This window comes from Saimiri boliviensis, chromosome 17, assembly GCF_048565385.1.
Source record: "Saimiri boliviensis isolate mSaiBol1 chromosome 17, mSaiBol1.pri, whole genome shotgun sequence".
Taxonomy (NCBI): domain Eukaryota; kingdom Metazoa; phylum Chordata; class Mammalia; order Primates; family Cebidae; genus Saimiri; species Saimiri boliviensis.
This window is the reverse complement of record NC_133465.1, coordinates 64,516,838-64,543,966: the sequence shown is the minus strand read 5'-3', so window position 1 is coordinate 64,543,966 and position 27,129 is coordinate 64,516,838. Positions and strand designations below refer to the sequence as shown.

The window sequence follows — 27,129 nt, the reverse complement described above, 5'->3', positions numbered from 1 at the left end:
CGCTCCAGGCAGCCACTGAGACAGTGCTGGGAGGGCCTGTGGTTGCTAGTGCGCCATTTCGAGGAGTGTTGAGGAGGAAGGCAGAGCCTTGCCTGCAGGGCCAGGGCTGCCCTCTCTGGCCTCGCCCCAGGCACAGCCCGATGTTTGCATTGGGCTCAGGAAGATGGATGGGCAGCCACACCCGTCCTTTCCCTTCCGTTCCTGCCCCGCCTGATGGCTCAGGGGATCAGCCAGCCCTGGGACAGGCAGCCAGGGGTCACAGCCTTCACGGTGAGCCAGCTTCACCATCCCAGAGACTGGGTGTGCTGGGGAGGGGCGGGGCAGAGATACACAAGTCCCAAGCTGTCTCTCTCACCTCCTCCCCTGGATCATTCCAGGGAAGAACTGGGTTAAAACCCTCCTGGCCCAGGAGCAGGACTGTCCCAGCCCCACAGCCCTACCCAAAAGGACCATTCCTTTCAACCATGACCAGAGGAGCAGTTCTGTCCCTGCGAACAAATGCCACGAGCCTGAATGCAATCGATCGAACAAACAGGATTTATGCGGCAGGAGAGAGCTGTTGAACCCTGCCTGGCAGCTAATTATGAGCTCATTAGGAGATAGGCTGTGTGGGGAAGGGAGCTGGCCTCCCAGCTCGGAGCTCGGAGCTCTGAGGATGTCCAGAGCCACACCTGGACCAGATGCTCTTCTTGCAGCAGGAGACAGACCACCGAGGCCTGGCTGGAGAGGGGCACCTCTTGTCAAGCTCCCCAGACTCTGTCTTGTAGGTCTGACCTTCCCAGAGAGTAGCCGTGAGGGGGTCCCCACCAGCCTCCTGGGGTGCATGCTTGGCTCGCTGATTGTGGTGGGAAGGCGGGGGGTAGGCATGTGCCCAGGCCTGGGCATGGGTATCAGAAAGTGCTCAGGCCCCTGCCCTTGGACTCTGGCTATAGGCAGTGAGTGCCGTCCCCTTCGGTGAGGCTCTGGGGAGTGGGCGGCCTTGGGAGCCTCCGGCTGGTCTCGGCACCTCTCAGAATGAGGCATCTGCTCAGAGACTCTGGGCTACCACCTTCCCCGCCTCGGCACTTCGAGGTTCTGCAGTGGGCAGGCAGCCTCAGGCCCCCAGGTACACCTCCACGAGGCCTCCCACTGAGTGCATGCGGTAGAAGACCCCCAGAGGCAGGCCGACGTTGACGATGGCAAACCATATCCGGTAGCCGTAGAAATCCCTTTCTAGCCCGTTCTCAAACTCCGGGTGTATGCCAAACGCGGGCATCATCCACAGCTGGGGGAGAGGATGGTGCTGTTAGGGAAGGGCTCTCCTGTGCCCCAGGGCACCCAGCTCAGGGGAGGCAGCCCTCAAACCTGCAGCCCCTCCAGTGCCAGCTCCATCTCCCACTCAATCTTCCTCTAACCCTTGGGCTTTCAGTGCAAGCTCGTCTCTCCCCCAGATCTTTCTCACCCTACTGTAGCAGGCCTTAGCCATCCCCAGCCATCTTCCTGAGCCTGCCTGGGGCCAGCCTGAACTTCAGATGGGTCAGGAGACCCCAGGCTCTGCCACGTGTGAGGAGCAGCAGGAACTCCCAGTGTGCCACCTGCTCTGTCGAGCTAGGCACCCCCACCCTGTACCCTGAGCTCGGGTTTCACTCCTCTGTTAGCTACTTTTTATTTTTATTATTTAAGACAAGGTCTCGCTCTGTCACTCAGGCTGGAGTGAAGTGGCAGGATCAGAGCTCACTGCAGCCTCAACCTCCCGGGCTCAAGTGATCCTCTCACCTCAGTCTTCCCAGTAGCTGGGACTATAGGCATGTGCCATCATGCCCAGCTAATTTTTAATTTTTCTTTTTTTTTTGAGATGAAGTCTCACTGTGTCGCCCAGGCTGGAGTGCAGTGGCACGATCTCAGCTCACTGCAACCTCCGCCTCCCGGGTTCAAGCCATTCTCCTGCCTTAGCCTCCTGAGTAGCTGAGACTAAAGGTGCATGCCACCATGTCTGGCTAATATTTCGTATTTTTAGTAGAGACAGGGGTTCACTGTGTTAGCCAGGCTGGTCTTGATCTCCCGATCTCGTGATCTTCCTGCCTCGACCTCCCAAAGTGCTGGGATTACAGGCATGAGCCACCGCACCCAGACTAATTTTAAAATTTTTTTGTAGAGGGTCTCCCTGTGCTGCCCAGGTTGGTCTTAAACTCCTGGGGTCAACTGATCCTCCTGCCTCGGTCTCCCAAAGTGCTGGGATTACAGGTGTGAGCCACTGTGCTCCATCATTTCTGCTAGTTATGACCCCCACCCCCTCCTACCTTCCTGTCCAAATTCTATCCATTCCTCAAGGAGTGGCTATGCAGGCCCACAGTTCCTTTACTGAGCTCCTAATGCACGTCAGAGCCAATTTATTATTCTCTGCCTAGACCAGAGGTTTCGTATCCGGGGTATGTTTTCAGTGCATTGAGGGCTCGGGGTCAAACAACCCAGAGTTTCCCAGTCCTCCACTTATAGGCTGTGGATACTTGGGTAGGTCCAGTAACCTAAGCCTTAGTTTCCTCCTCTGTGGAAAGGGACAGCAGTAGTCTCTGTTACATGGAGTTACTGTGGTCATTCAATGAGGTATGGAGATATTGCAGGGAGAGGTGTACCTGGGACTTCCACCAGGAGCTGGGCAACTATTAGCAACATCTTCCACCAGGAGTGTCTTAGAAAATCAGGTACTTCCAGGCTGGGTGCGGTGGCTCGAGCCTTAATCCCAGCACTTTGGGAGGCCGAGGCGGGTGGATCACGAGGTCAGGAGTTCAAGACCAGCCTGACCAACATGGTGAAATCCTGTCTCTACTAAAAATACAAAAAAATTAGCCAGATGTGGTGGCATTCACCTGTAATCTCAGCTACTCAGGAGGCTGAGGCAGGAGAGTCGCTTGAACCCGGGAGGCGGAGGTTGCAGTGAGCCAAGATCACACCACTGCACTCCAGCCTGGACGACAGAGAATCTCAAAAAAAAAAAAAAAAAAAAAAAAAAGAAAATCAGGTACTTCCTGATCCTTTCCTTTAACTGAATCTAGGGATGATGAATTCAGTGGTCTTCCCAACTAGGCAGGAAGTTTCTGGAGGGTGGAAATCTTACATATTTGTTTGTGAAGAGCAGTTAGCCAAGTGCTTGGCACATTCATTCATGCCAGGCACCCTGTAGGGAACTGGGGGGAAGCTCTTTTTTAAATTTATTTTTGAGTTGGAGTCTCAGTCTTGTCGCCCAGGCTGGAGTACAGTGCTGCAATCTCGGCTCACTGCAACCTCTGCCTCCGGGGTTCAAGCAATTCTCCTGCCTCAGCCTTGTGGGGACACTCTTAAGCATCATCAGGATAGTTGGAAAGGGGTCTGTGTCCTTGATCCATCCCTTCATGAGTAAGGCTTTCTGGGTCTGCATGGCCACTTCAACCCCTGAGACCTCTTAGCCCAGCCACTTACTGTGATATTGCAGACGATGAGGAAGAGTGAGATCTCCTTGAGTGCCCGCCGCTTCCAGTTGAGGTGGCTGTAGGAGTGAATGTAGGCCAGCGATGCCCGCTGCAGGCCCTGGCCCAGCTCCAGCAGGGAGCCTCTGCGGGGAGGCTCAGCCTCCTGCTTCCCTGCCAGGCCCTCAGGAACTGCCTTCCAGAGTGGGCGCCGGTGCAGACCCTCGATGATGAAGAGGTTCTGGGCGATGTGCTGCAGGATGAGCAGCAGCGAGTAGGCCAGGATGAGGCGGTTGAGCAGCTCATGTGGGCGCGTGGCCACAATGGCCACAATGGAGAAGTAGGCGATGCCCATCTGGCCCAGTGCAGCGCCCATCAGCAGCACCACATCCAGGCTGCGGGTGGGGTTCTTGACCGTGTCCAGCTCTCGCTCCTCCAGCCCGTGTATGGCTGTGCCCGCCAGGCACGCCAGGCTCATGGTGGGCAGCACAGCCACATAGAAGGCGTAGTAGAGGATGAAGTACTGGAAAGCAATGACAGGGCCGCTGGCCTGGATCTGGAAGAGCACGAAGACACACACCCCTGCCAACAGCACCAGCAGGCCCAGCAGCGGCCCAAAGATGGCCCCGTGCAGGTGGAAGGGCATGATGCCAGGGTGGGCACCCATGTGGTGTGCCACATGGCGGCCCACATTCTTCCACATGACAAACAGCACAGCACAGCAGAGGAGGCAGTACTCAGTGCTGAAGGGATAGAGCATCAGGTAGCCCTTCCGGAAGACTTCACACACAGTGGCGTTGAGGCACAGACAGGTGTTGGTCTCATTGCCTGGGGAGAGGGGGCAGGGTGGGAGGGGCCGACATTCAGGCAGGCTCTGAGCAAACGGGCTACACAGATCCCTCCCATTCCCTGAAATACGCCAGAGCTGAAAGAGATCAAGCTGCTTATTTTACAGATGTGGAAACTGAGGCCCAGGCACAGAAATCAGAAATCCCACAGAATGGTCTTTTTTTTTTTTTTTTTTTCCTGAGGCAGAGTCACAGTCTGTCACCAGGCTGGAGTGCAGTGGCGGGATCTCAGCTCACTGCAGCCTCTGCTTCTCAGGTTCAAGCGATTCTCCTGCCTCAGACTCCTGAGTAGCTGGGATTACAGGCGTGCATCACCACACCTGGCTAATTTTGTATTTTTTTTTTTTTTTGAGACGGAGTATCGCTCTTGTTACCCAGGCTGGAGTGCAATGGCACAATCTCAGCTCACCGCAGCCTCCGTCTCCTGCGTTCAGGCAATTCTCCTGCCTCAGCCTCCTGAGTAGCTCGGATTACAGGCATGTGCCACCATGCCCAGCTACTTTTTTTTGTATTTTTAGTAGAGACGGGGTTTCACCATGTTGACCAGGATGGTCTTGATCTCTCGACCTCGTGATCCACCCGCCTCGGCCTCCCAAAGTGCTGGGATTACAGGCTTGAGCCACCGCGCCCGGCCTAATTTTGTATTTTTAGTTAAGATGGGGTTTCTCCATGTTGATCAGGCTGGTCTTGAACTCCTGACCCCAGGTGATCTGCCTGCCTTGGCCTCCCGAAGTGCTGGGATTATAGGCATAAGCCACCATGCCTGGCCAGAATGGTCATTCTTTTTCTTTTTTCTTTTTCTTTTCTTTTTTTTTTTTTTCAGACGGAGTTTCGCTCTTGTTACCCAGGCTGGAGTGCAATGGCGCCATCTCGGCTCACCGCAACCTCCACCTCCTGGGTTCAGGCAATTCTCCTGCCTCAGCCTCCTGAGTAGCTGGGATTACAGGCACGTGCCACCATGCCCAGCTAATTTTTTGTATTTTTAGTAGAGACGGGGTTTCACCATGTTGACCAGGATGGTCTCGATCTCTTGACCTCGTGATCCACCCGCCTCGGCCTCCCAAAGTGCTGGGATTACAGGTTTGAGCCACCGCGCCCGGCCTTGGTCATTCTTTTTCAAAGGAATTGAATATTCAGATGCCAGCTTATATAAAGCATTCAAAACATGATGCTGCTAGGTGCAGTGTCTCATGCCTGTAATCCCAGCACTCTGGGAGACTGAGGTGAGTGGACTGCCTGAGGTCAGGAGTTCTAGACCAGCCTGGCCAAGATAGCGAAATCCCGTCTCTACTAAAAACACAAAAATTAGCTGGGTGTGGTGGCAGGCGCCGGTAATCCCAGCTACTCAGGATGCTGAAGCAGAAGAATCGCTTGGACCAGGCAGGCAGAGGTTGTAGTGAGTTGAGATAATGCTATTGCACTCCAGCCTGGGTGACAAGAATGAGACTTTATCTCAAAAAAAAAAAAAAAAAAAAAAAAAAAAAAAAGGCGGGGCATGGTGGCTCAAGCCTGTAATCCCAGCACTTTGGGAGGCCAAGGCGGGTGGATCACGAGGTCAAGAGATCGAGACCATCCTGGTCAACATGGTGAAACCCCATCTCTACTAAAAATACAAAACATTAACTTGGCATGGTGGCGCGTGCTTGTAATCCCAGCTACTCAGGAGGCTGAGGCAGGAGAATTGCCTGAACCCAGGAGGCGGAGGTTGCGGTGAGCCGAGATCGTGCCATTGCACTCCAGCCTGGGTAACAAGAGTGAAACTCTGTCTCAAAAAAAAAAAAAAAAAAAATCACAATGCCAGCCAGGTGCAGTGGCTCATGCCTGTAATCCCAGCATTTTGAGACACCAAGGCAGAAAGACTTCTTGAGCTCAGGAGTTCAAGATTGGCTTGGGTAACATGACAAAACCTTGTCTCTACTAAAAATAAAAAAGCATTAGTTGAGTGGCACATGCCAGTAGTCCCAGCTATTTGGGAGGCTGAGGTGGGAGGATCACTTGAGCCCGGGATGTTGAGGCTGCAGTGAGCCATGTTCCTACCACTGCATTCCAGTCTGGTTGACAGAGTGAGACTGTGTCTCAAAGAAACCAAAAACCAAAATCCAAAAAACCTCCACATGACATCTATGGTGCCAAATGTTACCCCCACAGATTACTTCCTGGGCTCAAGGGAAAACCCGTGGTAGTGACACCTGAACCCCGCGATTGGCCTTGGCAGCACGCACTGTCAGGTCATCAGTCACTAGTACCTTGGCGTCGGTGTTCTTCAAAGCACACAGCATCAGCTGGGGCCAAAAATACCTAATCTGAATCTAATCATGGTTTTTGTCCATACTTCCGATTCCAAGGAAAATAGGGGAGAGGGACTTGAGTTAAACGCTGCCAGGAGGAAGCAACCTGACAAGTCTCAAGATCAGTGGGAAGATACCGACGTAGACTTAACCAAATGCATTGCATGTTTGAACAAACCGTCTGTAAAAGGCATTTCTGGAGCTAACTGGAGAAAGTGGGATATAGACTGATGCAGAGGACAGAATGAAGTTAAAGAATTTTCTTAACAATTATAATAGCATTGTGGTCATGTGGAGGAATACATCTCTTTTTAAAGAGACACACAATGGGCCCGCATGGTGGCTCATGCCTATAATCCCGGCACTTTGGGAGGCTGAGGAGGGAGGATCACTCCAGCCCAGTAGTCTGAGACCAGTCTGGGCTCAACACTTTTTTGGTAAAATTCCATCTCTACAAAAATTGGAAAAATTAGCTGGGGGTGCTGGTATGTGCCTGTAGTCCCAGCTACTCAGGAAGCTGAGGAGGGAGGATCGCTTGAGCCCAGAAGTTGGAATCTGCAGTGAGCTATGATTGCACCACTGACTGCACTCCAGCCTGGGTGACAGAGCAAGACCCTGTCTCAAAAAAACTCACAAATGTATATTGAAATATTTTGAGATAAAATATCACGATTTCTGCAATTTAAGACTTCAGCAAAAAATAAAAAAATAAAAAATAAATATGGCCAAATTTTAATAATTATTATGCCGAGGTGATAGGTTTATCTTATTCTTCTACTTATTTGTAATGCTTGAATTATTTTATTTATGTATTTATTTTGAGACAGTTTCACTCTTATCTCCTAGGCCAGAGTGCAATGGTGCATCTCGGCTCACTGCAACCTCTGCCTCCCGGGTTCCAGCGATTCTCATGTCTCAGACCCCCGAGTAGCTGGGATTACAGGCACCCACCATCATGCCCAGCTAATTTTTGTATTTTTAGTAGAGATGGAGTTTCACCATGTTGGCTAGCCTGGTCTTGAACTCCTGACCTCAGGTGATCTGCCCGCCTCGGCCTCCCAAAGTGCTGGGATTACAGGCGTGAGCCACTGCGCCTGGCCTTGATTACTTTATAATATCAAAACCCATGATGTCACTTGCCAAAAATTCTCTCTTGCACAGCTTTTCTGAGAAACGTAAGCAGAGTATACAGAATGCTCACAGTACACAGGCATGTCGTGACTGGTGCTGGGAGCATGTGAATGTGTGAATGTGCCGGGAGGGCTGGGCTGCAGGGCGTGATGGTGATGCCACCTGGGGTGGGGTGAGGCATGTACATACAGGTGTGGCTGAACCCCACAGAGCAGTGTTCCCATGTGGGGTATGGGATGTGGCCTCTAGGATGGGAGGTGAGACGTGTGGGACAATCTTGAGAGCTTTTCTGCCCAGAAATCTGTCCCACCAGATTGATAAGGCTAGGTACCTAAAATTGTATTAGGAAGGCATTCCTTTCAGCCCTGGAGGCTGTTTAGTTGCTTGGGAGTAAAATGCAAATGCCATGGGTTGGGTGCATACCTGAAGGACTTAGTGGCCAGCTCAGCCAGGATCAGTGGCTGGCTTGCTGACTGCTATCTGGTGGACGCCTAGAGTGGGGTGCAGGGCGCCAGCACCTGATGGGCTGGGATGAGAATAACTAGCAAACCTCAGTTTTCTGTTGATTCGAATCTGGCCTTTAGAGTTTGCTCCCATCTCTGTAGACTAACTGAGCCTCACCTGTTTTGGGGAGTGTAGCGTGTGTGTGTGTGTGTGTGTGTGTGTGTGTATGTGTGTGTGTGTGTGTGTGCATGCATTTGCATGTGCGTATGTGCGCACACGTGTGTGTGTGTGTGTGTGTGTGTGTTTGGTTTTCAGGGCAAGGAAGTCATGGTCTCCTTTCCATACCTGAGAACTTTTCCATGAGAACGCCAAGCTCAGCTTCGATCTCTCGGTGCATGGAGTCATTGGTAACGGCCAGAACCCACAGCAGCAGGTTTGTGGCCAGGGTCAGCATCAGGCCACACCTGGAGGAAGTGCCACATGCTTACACACCCTGGTTGGCTCCCTGGGCACCAAACCCTCACCATCCCCTGTTGCTGGGGCAACTACTGACTCCCTAGTGTCACACTGGCACTAGGACACAGAAAAGGCAGCCCTGAGGCCACCTGGGACACATCCCAGACTAACCTATAGCCCCAGGATCACCCTGACCAGGGAAGCGGTAGGGAGGACAGAGAGGCCGGGGGTTTGGGAGGGAGAGAAGTCTTACCTGGTGAAGTTGGTCTGGACCTGAACACAGTCTTTGCAGTGTTTCCAGAGCACCCAGGTCTGAAAGAGACAGGGCCTTGAGCCCAGGGGCTGCTGGAGGTGGTGGGACCCCAGTGTGAGTTCCTGGGGTGCATGCGTATATTTACAGTGAAAGACACAGGGAGAAAGACTGGGTTGGAATCCCGGCTCCACTGCTTCTTGCTGTGTGGTGTTGAGTCAGTGGCAAACCATCTCTGAGCCTTAGTTGCCTAAGCTCTGAAAAGGGACCAAAAAGCCCATCCTTTGGGGAAATACCTTCTTATTGAGGGAAATAAAGAAGACAGTGGGAATGAAGCACCCAACACAAGGCCTGGAGAATCAAGCGATTCTCCTACCTCAGCCTCCGAGTAGCTGGGACTACAGGCATTTGCCACCACGCCCGGATAATTTTTGTATTTTTAGTAGAGATGGGGTTTCACAATGTTGTCCAGGCTGGCCTTGAACTCCTGACGTCAGATGATCCACCCACCTCGGCCTCCCAAAGTGCTGGGATTACAGGTATGAGCCCCCGCCAGCGGAGATCGTATTTTTAAGAGGTTTGTTCCCTCTAGGGAGTATATATTCAGGGATATGCCTACATGCACACAGGCAGCTGGACTTCTAAGTGTCTATGTCAGTGACACGGTGTGTGTGTTGATGCAGGAACCCACGGGTATGTGTGGACGTGAACACTTGTGTGACAGGTGTGGTGTGTGTGCAAAGACCTCGGGGTATTTAGCATTTGCCTATGTGGCTGTTCCTAGGTATAGGTAGTGGGAGATGTGGGCATGGCATGGGTAGACAGGGCATGGGGACGGGAGAAGCCTGTCACCTGGATGCCGATGAAGACCATCTCAATGACAGGGAAGACAAGCTTCAGCTGCGACTTGCAGTGGATGTGGCTTACGTCGTAGCCCACTCGGAAGATGTTGAGGCAGAAGGTACAGCTGCCAAAGAGCACCAGGGAGCCTAGCCGGGCGTGCAGGCAGGCGTTGGCACCTGCCCGGAACCAGCTCTCCCTCCCCATCCCTGCCTGGCCCCCCAGCATCCCGAAACTCACCCCGCACCCAGAGGGGCCCCGCGTGAGGGTCTTGGTAGAGCACGGCATGTGGCTGGCGAGTGGTGCTCCCCACGTAGTAGAGAAGCCAGAGCAGGGAGAGGACCTTCAGCGTGGCCAGCAGGATCCACACGTCGCCCAGAGTAACGGCCACCTTGTTGAAGATCATGCTGCAGATGAAGGCTCCACCCAGGAACACCACATTCAGGGCCAGGAGCCCCGAGAAGAGCTGCCCGGCCTTCTGGGCCTGCCGGTCCCGCCGCAGCAGCAGGGAGACATGCCGCACCAGCCAGGACTTCTGCCGGGGGTGGGCAGTGGCCGCTGTCTCCTCGGCGCCCATGTCCACTGGGGTTTCCTTCTCTGGGGCTGCTTCAGTCTCCTGTGCTTCTGGAGAAGGCATGGGTGGAGGCTCAGCAGGGGCTGGAGACAGAGAAAGGGTCCTGGGTTTACTGCCAGGCTGACCTGGGTTCAAGTCCACCCTGCTCCTAACTGCTGTGTGACTCGGGGCCAGCTATGTAGCCGTTCTGGCTGGGACATTGGAACTAACAGCAGCTGCCCAATTGCCTTACGGGACCTGAGGAGGTTCAAACAGACCAGGAGAAACGCTTTGTGCTGCACACAAACATGGGGAATTAGTTTGGCTGGTGTGAGGCTCACGTCCTCGCCCTCAACCTCACTTCCTGACTTGTGCCTGATCCTAAGGTGAATAGACTCTGCCTAGCGCCTGGTCAGTTTCCAGGGCCGTGACTTTTTGTCATCAAAAGGCAGTGATGTCCTTCCACCCCCCGGGAGGAATTTCACTTCTGACATCAGGGAGGGCAAGTTGGTGTCCTCTCTTACCCTGATGCTGATTGGTTGGGAAATGATTGCCTAAAATGTTTTGTAGAGAAGCATCCTGAGGCTGTGTCTGGGCTTGGTAGGAAAGAATGGGGGTGATCTGAAACATTACTGTATTATGGGAACATACAAGCACCTGGACAATTACGTTTAAAAGGTCTAGACCAGCGGTCTCCAACTTTTTTGGTACCAGGGGCCAGTTTCCTGGAAGAGAATTTCTCCATGGATGGAGGGTGGGGGATGGTTTCAGGATGAAATTGTTCTGCTTCAGATCATCGAGTATTAGATTCTCATAAGGAGTGGGCCACCCCTAGATCCTTCGCATGTGCAGTTCACAGCGTTTGTGCTCCTATGGGAATCTATTGGCACTGCTGATCTGACAGGAGGTGGAGCTCTGGCTGTCATGCTCCCTCCCCATTGCTCACCTCCTGCTGTGCCGCCTGGTTTCTAACAGGCCATGGGCTGGTACTGGTCCTCAGCCCGGGGACTGGGTACTCCTGGTCTAGATGATACCCATCAATTTCACAAAAGGAGTTTCTTCTGGGTGAGGCTACTGGTATTAGGAGTGGTAGACTTTTCAGCTTACTGTTCTAGTTTCTTTTTCTTTTTTTTTTTTTTTAATGAGCACAGTACTTATGCAATTAAAAGTAATTTTAGGTTGGGCATGGTGGCTGATGCCTGTAATCTCAGCACTTTGGGAGGCTCAGGTAGGAGGATTGCTTGAGCCCAGGTGTTCAAGACTAGCCTGGCCAACATAGCAAGACACCGTCTTTACATATGTGTGTGTGTGTGTGTGTGTGTGTGTGTGTGTGTGCTTATATATATGATGGTTTATGCCTATAGTCCTAACTACTCAGGGGGTGAGGCAGGAGGATGGCTTGAACCCAGGAAATCAAGGTTGCAGTGAGCTATGATTAGGCCACTGCACTCCAATCATGTGCAGTGAGTGACAGAGCTAGACCCTGCTTTTAAACATAAACAAATAAATAAAATAATTTTAAAATACATTAAAGGTTTAGGGAAAAGTTTCTGGGGTTGATTTACAATGTCTGCTAAGAGCATGGGACGGCCCAGATCAGCACCACTGCCATGCCTTTGACTTTGAAGGAACTGACTTCCCTTTTTGTGCCCCTTCCCTCCCTCCCGGAAGTACTACGAGTGCCTGGTGTCACATAGGAAACAATCTTTACCCTCCTCTTTTCGTGAACATCTCCTGCCACTCCCTCACCTCTCTCAAGCATTCACTCGGGCCAACCATTTTGTCACCACTTGCTTAGACGAGATTTTGGGTCACCCAATGCCTGTAGCTCTGAGTCCAGCATCCTCTCCCCACTGGGCGCTCCTTCCTGGTGGGACTGAGCTGCTGTTGAGAGTGGGGACAGTTCCGCTGCTTCTGGGTGCTCTCCTGGTGGGGAGGCTGAGCTGATTCGGAAGGCTCCCTAGAGACCCCCTGTGCCACCCAGGCTCTTCGTTGGTCCTGTCGCTGCCCTCGTGCTCTGGGCCCAGGCTTCTAGGTGCTCATTGTCCCCATTCTCCTGCTTCCTAATGGTCACAATCTCAGAGTGGCATGTCCATCTCCACATCTCCTAGCAGAGAACAGGGTGTCCTCTTTGCCTCTCCCCTCATCCCTTGCATTCTCTTAGGCCCCAGGCTTGTTCATTCCAGCTCACAAGTTGCTCTTAGATTTTTCTTTCTTTATTTTTAGAGCTAGGGTCTTGCTCTGTCTCCCAGCCTGGAGTGCAGTGGCACCATGATACCTCACTCCAACTTTGAACTCCTGGGTTCAAGTGATCCTCCTGATTCAGACTTATGAGTAGTTGGGACTACAGACAGGCATGTGCCATCACACCTGGCTAATTTTTAAAATTTTTGTTGCAGAGATGGGGTCACGCTATGTTGCCTAGGCTGGAGTTGAACTCCTGGCCTTGAACTCCTGGCCTTAAGTGATCCTTCTGTGTCAGATTCCCAAAGTGCTGGGATTACGGGTGTAAGCCACTGTGCCTGGCCTGGATTTTTCTTGACCTCAATCACTACCTGGTCTGGGCCCCCTTCCTCACTCTCTTGGACTGGGCTCCCTGCCCAGAGTGCCTCTCCCCTACTGAAAGTTCTGCAGAGGCAACTAACTGCCCTCAGTATAAAGTCCAAACTATGACACAGCCTGCATGGCCTCTCAAAATGAGAGGTGTATGATTAGCATGGATCTGGACAAGGTACCAGGTTCTCTGCCCAAGGCAGGGTACTGCTGCTGCTTCCTGGTCTGGCTACAGCTTGGCTCTCCGGCATCATCTTCAGACCCTACTCCCCTCTCCTTGGGCTACACCATCTTGCTGCCTTTCCTGGAATGCCCCCAGTCTTTGCCCACACCCCACCCTTTGCCTTTAATGCCTACCACTCTCGGCCCTTGGCTAACTCTAGCTTGTCCTTCAGGACTCAGCAGAGACTCCACCTTGTCTCTGCAGCCCTCCCTGATCAGCGCTCCCACGACACCCATGCTGATCACCCATTGTCCTCTGCTTCCATTAGCTGTGCTTTGCTCTGTCTCTCCCTTGAGACCCCGGGCTTCAGGAGCTTCAGACACACCCTCTCTGCAGCACCAGAAGACCTTCACCATATCTGGCTCGAAAATGCAACCTTTCCAAGCTCCCATTCTCCCCTGCTCACCCACCTGCTTCAAATTTATTCCTTCTGCTGTCTTCTTCAGGGGCAGATGGAGCACTAAAACTTGAGCCTCTTTTTGAGATTCTCCAAATGATTTTTTCCCCTTTCCCAGTCCACTCTGTCATCCTTGCCCACGTTCTGTCCCCTCCCTGTCCCCACCCACCTCCCCTGTCGCACTCAAGGCACCTGCTTCCCACACCCACCCCGGCCCAGGTAGAGAGCTCTGCGTTTCTCGCACGGTCTCCTGCCTCCTGCCATCCCTCCTGGACACTGCTCTTCTTTCTGCCCTGCCCACCACTTGCTCATCCTCCCCACCCACCTGGAAAGCCTTCCTCTCTGCCTAAGCCTTCTGGTACTACTTTGCTGGGGCCACTCCCCTCTGTTGAGAGTAGATGTGCCCTGTTTGGTGTGCTGTGGGTGTAGCTGGCTCTCATTAAGGCCCAGAACTCCTCCAGGACAGACACCGGGCCCTGCTTAACTCAGACCCTGAAACCCAGCACAGATGTGACATTCACTCAGTGTTTTGCCCACTGACTCTGTAGTCTTCTACAGAAGAATTTTCAGCACCAGAGCTATGGACAGAGACCCTCCCCATTAAACTCTTTCCAGGCTGGCAGGGGAGGAGACTCCAGATGATCTTGATCTTTCCCTCCTAGTTGAACAAGGCTGGGGCTCATAGGGCTGCCTCCCTGCTCCATATCTCCCAACCCTAACTGCTCTACTTCACCTTCCCCCAACCCCTCTCCCCCAGCCCCCAAGCAGGGTAGACTAAAGATCAAGAGCCAAGATTCCAGCACTTACTGCCTCGGTCATCTTAGACTACTGAGACTACTACAGAGAGCTACTTAGACTCTGTGCCTCCGTGTTGTCATCTGCAAAACGAATACACAACTATGGAATAGTAGCTGGTACATAGTAGATGCTCAATAAAGACTTCCTGAACAAGGCTGGTTTCAGTGGCTCACGCCTGTAACCTCAGCACTTTGGGAGGCTGAGGTGAGCAAATTCCTCGAGCCCAGGAGTTGGAGGCCAGCCTGGGTAGCATGACAAAACCCTGCCTCTACAAAAAATACCAAAAAATTAGCCAGGTGTGGTGGCATGTCCCTGTAGTCCCAGCTACCTGGGAGGCTGATGTGGGAGGATGGCTTCAGCCTGGGAGGTTAAGGCTGCAGTGAGCTGTGATCACACCACTGAACTCCAGCCTGAGGGATAGAGTTAGACCCTGTCTCAAAAGAAAAAAAAAATACTGAACGAATAAAGGAAGGGATTAGTACCAAACAGGGGCTTTGTCAGATTTACATGATTTAATACATGTAAGCACAGGTAGAGAGAATGCCTGGCACCTAGCAAGCTCCCTGTTAGCTGTCTCTGCATTTCCTTCCAGTTCCTTTCAGGTCCTGGAGAGTTGGGAGGAGTCCGGAATATTGGTGAATTTCAAGGGTGGGTTTTACTCAGACTAGAGGGGACACTGGGGGACAAGGTTCCAGGTTCTCTCCCTTTGGGGTCTTTGCCCTGACAGTCTCCCCCATCTCCCACGTCTCCCGATCTGGGGGCCAACCCTCCAAAGGCCGCTGGAGTGAGCCCTCAAAGGGGCGAATTTAGTCCCTGGCTGGGCAGGGGGCCGGAGTGGGCAGGCAGGGGTCTCAGTCAGAGGGCTAGGGCTAGGGCGCCTGGAACTGACAAGGAGGACTCCGCCGCCCCCTGGCACGCCCCTGGGCACGACGCCAGTCCAAGGGAGGGCCGCGACACCGAACTGGTTTGTGGGACTCGGTTAGAGGCGGTGGTGATGAAAGCCGCGAAGCCGAAGCCGTCGGGCCCAGGAACTCAGGGCCGGCTCCCAGGAGGCTGCTGAGTGCGGGCGCCCTCGGGATTTCCTTTCGAGCCATTTAAGGGACTGTGGGGCCGGGGGGCAGCCGCTTCGTGTGTGCCCTAGACCGGCCGTCCAGACAGCCCCAACCAACTCCACACCCCAGGCCTCCGCGCCCACTTTCTGCTGTGTGGGCCCGGCCGGGAGGAGCCGCGCCCTGCGGCCCTCGTGCGCCCCAGGTCCACGGAAAGGAGTAGAGGCGCAGAGCCCGGGTTGAGGGGGGAGCAAGGGGCTGGCCTCGGATCAAAGGGAGTTGACCTCTCCACAGTCACCCCACCTCCCGCTCAAATCCCTGCAGCCCCTACTCGTGAACCCTGCTTTGGGGGCGTAGTGTGTGCCAGTGTCTGGGGGGCGCCAGCTGGGAAAGCTCTGCCGGCGCTCTGGGCTTACCTGAGGCCGGGACGGGCATCGCCGCCGGCTAAGCACCGACTGCGGGCGCTCTGCGGCTCGGATCGTCCGTCCCCAGGTGAGACCGATGCCTCCGACGCCCTCCCCCAGCAGGACTGCGCAGCCGCCGCTCGGACTCCGCGGCCCATCGATTTTTCTGTTGACTTTGGAAATCTCATTAATCCCTCTTTAATTACCCTGCCGGGGGCTCGGACCCACAGGGTGCAGCCAATTGTGAAGCGGCTGGGCAAGAGGGCGGGGTCGAAGGCGGTGCAGGTGCGGGCAGGCAGGGTCTCCAGCTCGCAGCCGGTCCTCGTCCTCGGTGGGATGAGAGGGGTGCAGTGTTCTTAGGCCCGCAGGGAAGAGCTTGTGGGGTTCAGGCCTGGCTTTCCTTTGGTGATCAAGCTGGGAATGGACGCCCTCGTTCCAGGACAGAGTCTCTTTTCTCCTGTGACCTTCCTAGCCCCAGGCCTGGAGGCTGCCTGGCAGGACCCTGTATCTCCCTGAACTTGGTATGGGGAGAGTTGGAGCAGAGCTGCATTTTGACGGGGCAGGAGGCCTCCTCAGCTCCACCTGCAGCCCCTCAGAACTACTCACCTCCTTCTGCTGACAGGGTCCGGGCACACTTTCCTCAAAGTCCCCTGAACTCCAGGTGCTGCTGTTCCCATGCCCTCCCCCAAATGCCATCTGCTCCGTGGGTCCCACCCAGCCCTTCCCCTCCCCCTGACTCTGCATGGTCACCCCCACCTTTCACTCTTCTTCTAACTGTGGAGCCTCCTTCCCTTCTCTCTGCTGTCTTCCATCCTAAGCATCTCTATACCCTTTGTAGAGTGGAATCCCCAGGACTTAGGAGAAGCCCCTAGCGGAACTCCTGGGGCAAGGGGAGGTCGGGGGGAGGGCCCAGGTGGCGAGGATCTGAGTCTCCCAACTCCTCTCAAACTAGAACTGCCCTGTTTATATCTTTTTTTTTTTTTTTTTTTTGAGATGGAGTCTCGCTCTGTCTCCCAGGCTAGAGTGCCGTGGCTGGATCTCAGTTCACTGCAACCTTTGTCTGTTGGGTTCAAGCGATTCTCCTGCCTAAGCCTCCTGAGTAGCTGGGATTACAGGTGCTTACCACCATGTCCAGCTAAGTTTTGTATTTTTTAGTAGATACAGGGTTTCTCCATGTTGGCCAGGCTGGTCTCCTGACCTCAAGTGATCCGTCTGCCTTGTCCTCCTAAAGTGCTGGGATTACAGGCGTGAGCCACTGAGCCTGGCCTATATCTATGTTATAAACTTGGATTCCTGTAGTATTTTATTTGAAGGGAAAAAATGATCTGCTTGAAAACAAAGTTTGAAAATTATTGATCCTAGCAGAAAGGCTCTGGGTTTTTTTTTGTAGCTATGTGACCTTGGGCAAGTCACTTTACCTCTCTGGGCCTCAGCTTCCTTTTTTGTAAAATGCAGACATTAGACTAGGTTACTGCTTCCTAAACTTTCTTGTGTCATGGGACACATTAAAAAATGATTAGATTGGGTGCTGTGGCTCATGCCTGTAATCCCAGCACCTTGGGAAGCCGAGGCGGGAGGATTACTTGAGCCCAGGAGTTCAAGACCAGCCTGGGCAACAAAGTGAGACTCCCCATCTCCACAAAAAATACACACACCAAAAAAATTTAGCCAGGCATGGTGGCAGTAGTAGCTGTAGCTTCGGCTACTCAGGAGGCTGAGGTGGGAGGGTCTCTTGAGTCCAGGAGGCTGAGGGTGTAGTGAGCTATCTGTACTCCAGCCTGGGCAAAAAAGTGAGACCGTTTCAAAAATAAAATAAAAAAAATGATTATTTGTATATGTCACCTGGGGATAAAGGGAAAAGGAAGATGGCAGTTTGAGAACTCTGGTTACCTACTCTGTAGTTAGTCTGTCACTTGGATTTTGCTCACACATGACAAAGCTTGAGACCTGAAAATCTCCAGGGGCCCTTCCCACTCTGAACCCCGAGATCCTCTCCTGTGAGCGTCTCAGATGCGACAACGGAGACAAACAGTGGGGATGGGGGCAAAGCACAGGTTTATTGGTTTCCAGCTCCAGGCAGTGCACTGGCCAGGCCCCAGGGCAGGATTAGAGGGGGAGCGGGAGCCAGCACTTCCAGATCTTGCTGGTCCTAGAAATGCCGCCAGGAGAGGTCTCCCTTCCCCAGTCACCTCCTGCCCCACGGTCATACTGGGGTGGATGGGCCTGTCCTGATTGTGATTTAAAAATTCAACCTGGAAAAATAACTTTTGTGAAAATTCCACTCTGGGACCAGCAGACAATGGGCTGTCATATGGCACCAGCTGGGATTCATTCCCAGAGGATGTCTGAACGGGCACAGGAGCTCAGTCTCCTCTTCCTGCTCCTTCCCCATGTCTCTGTCGGAGGCCTCAGGAGAGCACGTAGACCTCCAGCAGGCTGGAGACGGCGTGCATGCGGTAAAAGATGCCGAAAGGGAGGCAGATGTTGACGATGGCCGCCCAGAGGGAGTAGCCGTAGAAATCCACCTCCACTGTGTTGCTGAAGTGAGGGCGGGCCCCGAAGGCGGGCATGATCCACAGCTGTGAGGAGAGAGGAGCATTTCAGGAGCCGGCCCAGATGGAAACCTGTGAGCCATTTCTGTGGGCTTTGCTGGGCTATGGCAAGATGGGAGCCCATCCTTCTAGCTTGGTGGACAGGGAGGGCTTGGTGTCAGTGAATGGGCAGTTCCAGTATTTTGGACAGGACCTGGCACTCTCTAAGGGGCTCAGGAAGTACAACCAACTGAATTTGTCATCCCTGGGCTAGGAGTCCACCTGTGATCACCTCTTCCAAAATCTTAGCGGGGTCTCAGTGTGGGATGGGGGAGGGGAGAAGAGGTTTCACTAGAAGAAGAGGTCCAAACAGTGAAATCAGCAGCTCTGTCCTGGGGGGTTGTGTGCATAGGGGTGAGGGTGGCAGAATCAGATAGCCTAAGGGGAGGGGTTTGGGGTTCAGGCAGAAGGCCACTCCACCCTATCCCTTCCTGAGCTCTGCCCTCCAGCTCTCTCCTCAACCCCTTCTCCCTTCCCAGGGCTGGGAGGACGTGGATGTTGGAATCCTGCTTTCTCTCTGGCTATGAGCTCAGAAGGTTCAGGTGTGAGTTTTTTTAGACCAGCCTCACCCCTACCCCCAATTAACTGTCCTTGGGCACACTGCAGTCTCGGCAGGCACTCTGAGCCTGTTCTGTCCTATAAAATGGAGGAGATGGAGAAGATGCTGTTGGAGGTGATTTAGGTTCAGATTCCTGGAGCAAGAATAGCCTCCCAGAAGGTGGCCCCTAGCCTATTAGCTGGGCCTGGGTGGAAGGTGGGGTCAGGGCAGAGGGCAGGGGGACAGGCGCCAAAGCTGGTCCAAGACATGCTAAGGTCTGGGCCTTTTGCTTCTACTGATAGGGTCAGAGATTGATGACCACATTTTTTTTTTTTTTTTTTTTTTTTTTTTTTTTTTTTTTTAGACGGAGTCCCGCTCTGTTGCCCAGGCTGGAGTGCAGTGGCGCCATCTCGGCTCACTGCAACTTCCGCCCCCCAGATTCAAGTGATTCTCCTGCCTCAGCCTCCTGAGTAGCTGGGATTACAGGCACATGCCACCACGTCTGGCTAATTTTTGTATTTTTAGAAGACATGGGGTTTCACTATGTTGGTCAGGCTGGTCTCAAACTCCTGACCTCGTGATCCACCCATCTCGGCCTCCCAGGCCTCCCAAAGTGTTGGGATTACAGGCATGAGCCACTGCTCCCAGCCTTTTATTATTATTATTTTTTAAAGTGAAATTAACTTCGTTGGAAGGCTCCTGCATGGCGTCATCCCACATTTATGGGTACCATGTCCTGGAGGATGGTCCTTCACTGTGGGACTCACTAAGAACAGCTTGTAGTTAGGGCTGCTGGTTCACCTCATGCAAGTAGGATTTCATGGGGTAGAATTCACTCTGGGATCTTTCTCTGTGGGATATACCCACATTAAGTACTTTTCTATATTAGGGATATTTTTCTATTGGAGGTTATAGCTGAAAGAACTGTTTTTCTACTGAGTGAAACTTTACTAGAAGTGTTTTTTTCTCTTTGAGATGTACCCACATAGGTACATGTTTTTATATCAGAGGTAATTGTAAGCCCCACTGGGCCATTTCTGTCTTGGGTTGTACTAGAAACATCAAGAGTCTTTCTCTATTGGGGTGCACCTTCATTCCCAGTGTTTCTGTCCTGGGATGCTTCTGTATACAGAACATATTTGTATTGGGTGAAGTCTATTGGTTTTTTTTTTTTTTTTTTTTTTTTGAGACAGAGTCTCCCTCTGTTGCCCAGACTGGAGTACAGTGGCACGATCTCAGCTCATTGCAACCTCTGCCTCCTGGGTTCAAGCAATTTCCTTGCCTCAGCCTCCTGAGTAGCTCAGATTATAGGCATGTACCATCACGCCTGGCTCATTTTTTTTTTTTTAGTGGATATGGGGTTTTACTATGTTGGTCAGGCTGCTCTCGAACTCCCAGCCTCAAGTGATCTTCCTGCCTTGGCCTCCCAAAGTGCTGGGATTACAGGCATGAGCCACTGTGCCTGGACAAGTCTGTCGCTCTTAATCTTTGCTGAGTCACTGGGGAGGGGGTGACTGTTGTAGATGCCCTCCTTCCCAGCTGGCCTGCCACTTCACTCTGCTAACAGACTGCTCACACTTACGCTGGTCTCTGCTACTTCCTGATGCTGCTCCAATTATTCTGAGAAGCAGGCAGGTCACAAGTTCCCAGGAGCAGTCACACTTCCCACTGCGGGGTGAGGGTCCCCCCTTCCACATCAGCTCTCAGCTTCCTCTCACCTCCACCCAGCCCCTGTGTCAACCTTCCCCGGGACCCCTGCAGCTCTATCTGGTGCCTAGATGCCAGAATGCTAGGATTTCATATTCTCTGTGTGCCCTGAGATGCCATTTCCCACAAAGCTACGGCTGGCCCCCTCTGAACCTGCTTCTTTCCTAGAGAGCTGTAAGATTCTCAGGTGGGCTGCGGGCAAGACAGAGAAGCTAAAGTGCTTAAACCTGCAAGAGGATCCTTCCTCAGCCTCTTCTGCTCCCAAGCCCACCCCTTCCTCCCCACAGCTACTCACGATCACATTGCAGAGCAGGAGAAACAGAGAAATGTCTTTTAGGCACCGGCGTCTCCAGTGGCTTCTGGGGGTTGAGACAACGCCCACTGCTTCCTGCTGGTCTGCAGGGCTGGGGCTAACCAGCCCGGGGCTGGGTGGGCAGGCAGGCAAGGTGTGGAGGGCAACCTGGTTGGTGAAGGTCAGGCCTTGGCAGGGCTCCTTGGGGAGTGTACCGTGAGGCTCAGCCCCGGGTGGTCCTCGGTGAAGGCTCTCGATGATAAATATGTTCTGGAAGGTGTGCTGGGCGATCATGAGCAGTGCGTGTGTGAGGTTGAGCCCTGCCAACAGGTCCTGGGGCGTGCCCACCACCACGGCCACAATGGAGTAGTAGGAGATGGCGTACTGACCCAGGGCGGCACCCATCAGCAGGGCCACGTCCAGGGTGCGTGTGGGGTTCTTATGGTGGTCCATGGCCCGGCGGTCAAAACGGTAGATGATGGAGCCACTCAGGCTGACCAAAGTCGTGAGTCCCAAGCAGACAATGTTGAAGCTGTAGTAGATGACCAGGGCCTGCTGCGTGCGGCCACCGTCCCCGCTCACTTGAACCTCGTAGATGATGAATACAGCCAGCCCGGCCACAAAGAGCAGCAGGCCCAGAACTGGGCCGGCAAAAAAGGTCTCCCGGAAGAGGCTGACCGGGGATAGGGTGTGGCTGTGGCCAGGGGTGGAGGCCAGCAATCTACCCACATTCTTCCACATGACATACAGCATGGTGGAGGCGAAGAGGCTGTACTCGATGTTGAAGGGATATAGGTAGAAGTACCCCTGCTGGAAGATCTGGCAGACGGCTGTGCTGCAAAGGCAAGAGTCTCCTCCCACTGCGTTGCCTGCACGCTCTGCTGCGGGGAGAGAGACACGAGGCTGGACTGCCTTCTCACCTTCCTAGAGAAGTCTCACCCCTAGCCTGTGACCGTTTTTTTTGTTTGTTTGTTTTTTTGAGATGGAGATTCACTCTTGTTCAGGATGGAGTGTAATGGTGTGATAGCTCACTGCAACCTCCCCCTCCCGGGTTCAAGTGATGCTTCTGAGTAGCTGGGATTATAGGAGCCCGCCACCATGCCCAGCTAATTTTTGTAATTTTAGTAGACACAGGGTTTCACCATGTTGTCCAGGCTGGTCACGAACTTCTGACTTCAGGTGATCTGCCTGCCTTGGCCTCCCAAAGTGCTGGGATTACAGGCGTGAGCCTCTGTGCCCGCCCTACCCTGTGACCTTTGTAAAGGCAGGGTTCCTGCCTGTCACGACTGCTATATTCACCATAGTATCCCTCATATCTTCACAGGGTGTGGCACACTCCTTCATTTCACAAATATTTCTTGAGCACCTACTGTGTGCCAGAGACTGTGGGACACATCAGTGCTCAGTAGGAACAGTCTGGGCCAGGCGCAGTGGCTCACACATGTAATCTCAACACTTTGGGAAGATGATGCTGGCAGATCACTTGAGGTCAGGAGTTTGAGACCAGCTTGGCCAACATGGTGAAACCCAGTCTCTACTAAAAATACAAAAATTGGCCTGGCCTGGTGGCATGTGCCTGTAGTTCCAAGTACTTGAGAGGCTAAGACATGAGAATCCCTTGAACACAGGAGGTGGAGGTTGCAGTGAGCTGAGATCGTACCACTGCACTCCAGCCTGGGCGACAGAGGGACACTCTGTCTCAAAAAGAACAGTCTAAACCACAGGGCTACCCACTTCACCCCATTCAATTCCTTCCATCCCTTCCAGCCCTGGATCCCTGAGACAGAAAGTGGTCCTCTTGGGAATCTTTAACGTTCAAGCTTCCTCACGGCCCTCCCCACCATCTGACTCAGCCCAGAAAGCCAGCTGCAACATCCAAGTCTCCACATGACCGTCCCGTCACTTCTGTTTGTACCACATGGAAAGGAGTCTTGACTCCAGAATGTGCTCTATAGGATAGGATACCCTGGGGCTTGGCAAATGTCTCTTTTCATTCTGAGAGCTGGCCCGGCTGGCTTTGCAGATGAAGAAACGGAGGGTTGCTTCTCCTTCTTCTCCTTTTTTTTTTTTTTTGAGATAGGGTCTCACTCTGTCACTAAGGCTGAAGTGCAGTGGCACAATCATGGCTCACTGCAGCCTCGACCTCCCTGGCTCAAGTGATCCTCCCAGCTCAGCCTCCCATAGTGACCACAGGCATGCACCACCACACCCAGCTAATTAGAGTCAGGGTTTCATCATCTTGCTCAGGCTGGTCTCGAACTCCTGAGCTCAAGCAATCTGCCTGCCTTAGCCTCCCAATGTGCTAGGATTACAGGCATGAGCCATTGCACTTGGTCCTGGGTCGGTCCCTTCTTAGTGGGATGGAGACTAGATAGGGGGGCCAGGGCTGCAGCCTCAAGGATAAAAGGATGCCCCCAATACTCCCCTTCTGGGGTCACCTACACTTAAACTGCAGAGGTAAATCCTGCAGCAGGAGGAGGCCCCTGGCTCTCTCCTTTGCCTCTATGCCCTTATGAGGGAACGAGAGACAGATGTTACAAATTCACAAAGCACTCGGGCCCAGGCCTGGTAGTCACAGGGCCAGCATTGAGATGAAACTCACGGTCAGAGGCGAGCCGGGTGTGGCTGGCGTTGCTGTGAGAACTGCTGTAGGAGTGGGCCTGGTGCACAGATTCATCCACCACGGCTGCCATCCAGATGGCCAGGTTTGTGGTGAGTGTGAACATGAGACCGCACCTGTTTGGGGTTGGGGGCAGGGACAAAGAGGCCTGTGACCCTTTGGCGGGTGGCAGGTTGGGGAGCAATACTGAGAGCTGGCTTTGGGAAATAAGAAAGCAGCCAGGCCCTGTGTGAACAGGGAAGCTGATTTCAGTAGGAACACAGCCTGGCTGGTATGCCACGCAAGAGAGGGCCAGGAGCTTTCCAGGGGCCGGGGCCACCACCACTCCCTCCCCTGGGAGAAAGAGTCCCTCAAGGTAGTGGAAGTCAGCCTGACAAAGCAAGGAGGCCTTGGCTGCAACCTGATCCAGGGGGCATACAGAGGGGCCCTGCCCCAGGGTGGAAAGCCCGAATCTCTCCTGCAAGGCCCACACTGGGACGCTGGGCACGGGCATCGAGCTGGGGTTCTCACCGGGTCAGGTCCAGGTGGACGTGAACACAGTCTTTAGCGGAGACCCAGAGAAAGTAGGTCTGTATTGAGAGAATGTGGTGAGAAGCATTTACTCCACAGATGGACAAAACTCCAGCGCATCCACGTCCATGCCATCTTGTTCTCTCTGCCCGAGGAACCCTTACACTGAGTTATCAGATTTCTTTTAGCTTCACAAAATGAGATGGGGGCTGGGCATGGTGACTCATGTCTGTAATCCCAGAAGTTTGAGAGACTGAGGTGGGTGGATCACTTGAGGTCAGGAGTTCAAGACCAGCCTGACCAACATGGTGAAATCCCATTTCTAAAATACAAAAAAATTAGCTGGGCATGGTGGCATGTGCCTGTAATCCCAGCTATTTGGGAGGCTGAGGCATGAGAATCGCTTGAACCTGGGAGGTGGAGGCTGCAGTGAGCTGAGATTGGGCCACTGCACTCCAGCCTGGGTGACAGAGTGAGACTAAGTCTCAAAGAAACAAGGTGTGGAGCACTGTCTCTATTATGCGGCACGATTTGTATAAAATAGTGGTTCTCCATTCTTTAAAGGTTTGCAAAGTGTCACATGTGAAACTCTGCTCGTGGTGGGGTTTATTTTGTGTGGAGGTGGGGTTCAAGTAGAGTTTTGACTACCTAGTTATTTTTTTTCTGGGAGCAAGGCCAGCCTGAGGTTAGGTCTTGTTCAGGGTGGAAGGAGTCTCTGTGGACTTCTCACCTTCCTTTGACAACATCCCCTGCTCATCCTCGTCCTCTGTCACCCTGCCAGGCCTTGCTGTTGTCTGGCTGCCTGTGAATTCCTGCCATGCCATTTGGTGATGTGGGGATATCTATATTTTCATTTTACCTGAGTATTCTTCAAACCCGTAAAATGTGAAAGACTAAAGCTACATTAATGCCACAGCTAGCCATGTGCTGACTTGTGGAAACCTGGGCAGCAGGGGTGGTGTCTCTGGGGAGGGCATCATCCATGGTGCCATTCTGGTCATGATAGAAGGCTGGGGACTTTTCTGATCCCATCTAAGGCCAGTCCTGTCTCAGCTCAAGAAGCTGAGAAGCTCTTTCAAAGTATTGTCTATGCAACAACAATACTGTGATACTCAGAAGCTCTTTCAAAGTATTGTTTATGCAACAACAATAACAACAAAATAAATGTTTGAGAAATCCCACTTACAGTCAGACCTTATTTCTGAATACAGAACAGAAGGGCCAAGCTGGCAGGACCCTGGGCTGACACGGATGCCCACTATGGGCACCCAAGGAGGGCAGGCCAGGTGCTAGGAGACAAGTCTGGCTGTCACAACTCACACCTCCTAGGTGTTAACTACTGGCACTGCTTAGGTTAAAATAACATTGCAGAGCTCCAAGTGGGAGCTCACATTGGGATATCACTTCATTGTGTGGTGTTTCCACATTGATGGACTCCTTCGATGTTCCCTGCAGCCCTGTTCCCAGTTTGCCTAATTGCTCAGGATAGGAGGCAGGTGGAGCTCAGGTCTCCGACCCCTTGTTGGCTCCTCTCCAACAGGCCAAGTGTTGGCTCCTTTCTCTCACACAGCGACACTCCTCCACCCACCTGGATCATGACGAACACAGCCTGGATGAGCGGGTGCAGGATCTTGATGGCCGACTGGCACTCAAAGAAACTGGAGTAGTAGCCGGTCTTGAAGACATCCATGACAAGAGTGCAGATTCCAAACAGCACCAGCCCACCTGGTGGGAGATGACCGTCCCTGAGGATGGGAGGCTGGGCAGATGGGTGAGTGAGTGACAGTTGGATGGATCAATGGGGAGGACAGGAGGATAGGTGGATAGACGGACTGAAAGGTGAATGGATGGATGGAAGGATGAGTGTATGACTGAGTGGGGGGATGGATGGACATGCTACCAAGACCCCCCCAACCCCGTTCTTCTTTGGGGCTGTGTAGATACCGAGGAGAGCCCTGACTGGGCTCTTTCAGTGGCTGCCGTCTTCTGGTTCCTGCTCTCCATCAAAGGCCCTCCAGGGCCAGCCTTCTCCAATTTTCCGACCGACCGGTGGCAAAGAGGTCTCCCTTCATCCATCCCTCTACTCATCTCTCCCCGGGGACCCCTTCCCTCCCCTTTCCTTAACTGCAGCCCACCTCCCCCTCAGCCACATCTGGCCCTCCTGGTTCTCCCTAGGGAACCTCTCGGCTTTCTACATCAACCACCTCTGCAACTCCTGCAAAACCCCCAGCCACCGGGTCCCTGCTGTGCCAACCCCACCTCGACCCGACCTCCCCTGGCACCTCGGAGCCAGATGGGGCCAGCGTGCGCGTCGCGGTAGGGCACCGCTCCGGGGCAGCGCACAGTGCGGAGGAGGTAGAAGAGGATCCAGAGCACTGCCAGCAGCATCATCGTGGTGAGCAGCGCGAACACGTCCGTGTCGTATACGGCCACCTTGTTGAAGGCTCCGCCGCTGATGAGCGTGCAGGCGAGGAGCAGCACGTTCACGGCCAGCAGCACCGACAGCAGGCGGCCGCCCTTCTTCCACACCTCCCTGGGGCCCGCCTGCGGCGCCAGGGGGCTCTCCTTGGGGCCGGGGGCCAGCTCCTCGGACATGGCGGGGGCGACTGGCGGAGGCTAGAGGGGTCACTGTGGGGGAGGAGCGGACAGGACTCCGGGTCAACCCCGACGGCTCTCCTTCCACCATCTCATCCCTAAATTTGGGGACTAGGGAGTTCCCCGACCCGCAGGGTGGGGGCTTCGGGTGCTGGAGGAAGAGCTGGGAAAGGGGAAGAGAAAACGCAGAACCAGCTTCTCTCGATGGACAGAAAAGAAAGGAGACGCGGCAGCACCAGGTCGGACCCCACCAAGGGTCCCCACTCCCCAAGTCCGACGGCCTTCTGGACCCGGGCACCCACCTGGCTGGGCCTCGAGCCGGTGCTGAGCTGGGGGTCAGGGGACGGCGAGCGTCTCCTCTCTCCCACGCCGGGCTGGACAGGCGCTTTATACCCAGGAGGACAGGGTGATTTACAGCTGCGGGAGTTCGGCTCCATAAAGCTCTCAGTCCCGCTCACATGATCCATCTTTCTCCAAGGTGAATTTAGGAAGGAGCCCGCGGGCGCTAGATAAGGCAAGATTCATATTTACCCTTTGAGAGGCGACCCCACTCCGTCACCCCAGTGCGGCCAGGCTCGGGTGCGGCCCCGCACTGCGGCACCCAGAGGGCACCCCGCCCC

General features: G+C 53.6%; 2 protein-coding genes across 3 annotated transcripts; both read right to left on the bottom strand.

The window, feature by feature from the left end:
- Nucleotides 1–494: 494 nt before the first annotated feature.
- On the bottom strand, nucleotides 495–15,711 carry OTOP3 (otopetrin 3). The gene is made up of 7 exons (XM_003931752.3): nucleotides 15,669–15,711; nucleotides 9,920–10,336; nucleotides 9,692–9,828; nucleotides 8,843–8,901; nucleotides 8,479–8,597; nucleotides 3,436–4,250; nucleotides 495–1,264 (listed from the first exon to the last, which is right to left on the bottom strand). Exons 1-7 carry the CDS (start codon nucleotides 15,685–15,687, stop codon nucleotides 1,094–1,096), a joined length of 1,737 nt encoding a protein of 578 aa, XP_003931801.2. The 5' UTR covers nucleotides 15,688–15,711; the 3' UTR covers nucleotides 495–1,093.
- Nucleotides 15,712–17,694: 1,983 nt separating this feature from the next.
- Nucleotides 17,695–26,542, bottom strand: OTOP2 (otopetrin 2). Of its 2 annotated transcripts, none has more exons than XM_003931753.4 (6): nucleotides 26,197–26,542; nucleotides 25,503–25,639; nucleotides 23,915–23,973; nucleotides 23,387–23,520; nucleotides 20,788–21,662; nucleotides 17,695–18,235 (listed from the first exon to the last, which is right to left on the bottom strand). In XM_003931753.4, exons 1-6 carry the CDS (start codon nucleotides 26,507–26,509, stop codon nucleotides 18,065–18,067), a joined length of 1,689 nt encoding a protein of 562 aa, XP_003931802.1. In that variant the 5' UTR covers nucleotides 26,510–26,542; the 3' UTR covers nucleotides 17,695–18,064. The 2 variants fall into 2 exon arrangements, with proteins under 2 accessions (XP_003931802.1, XP_074244093.1); XM_074387992.1 differs by having other exon boundaries at nucleotides 17,702–18,235; nucleotides 20,788–21,665; nucleotides 26,197–26,530.
- Between the last annotated feature and the right edge of the window lie 587 nt (nucleotides 26,543–27,129).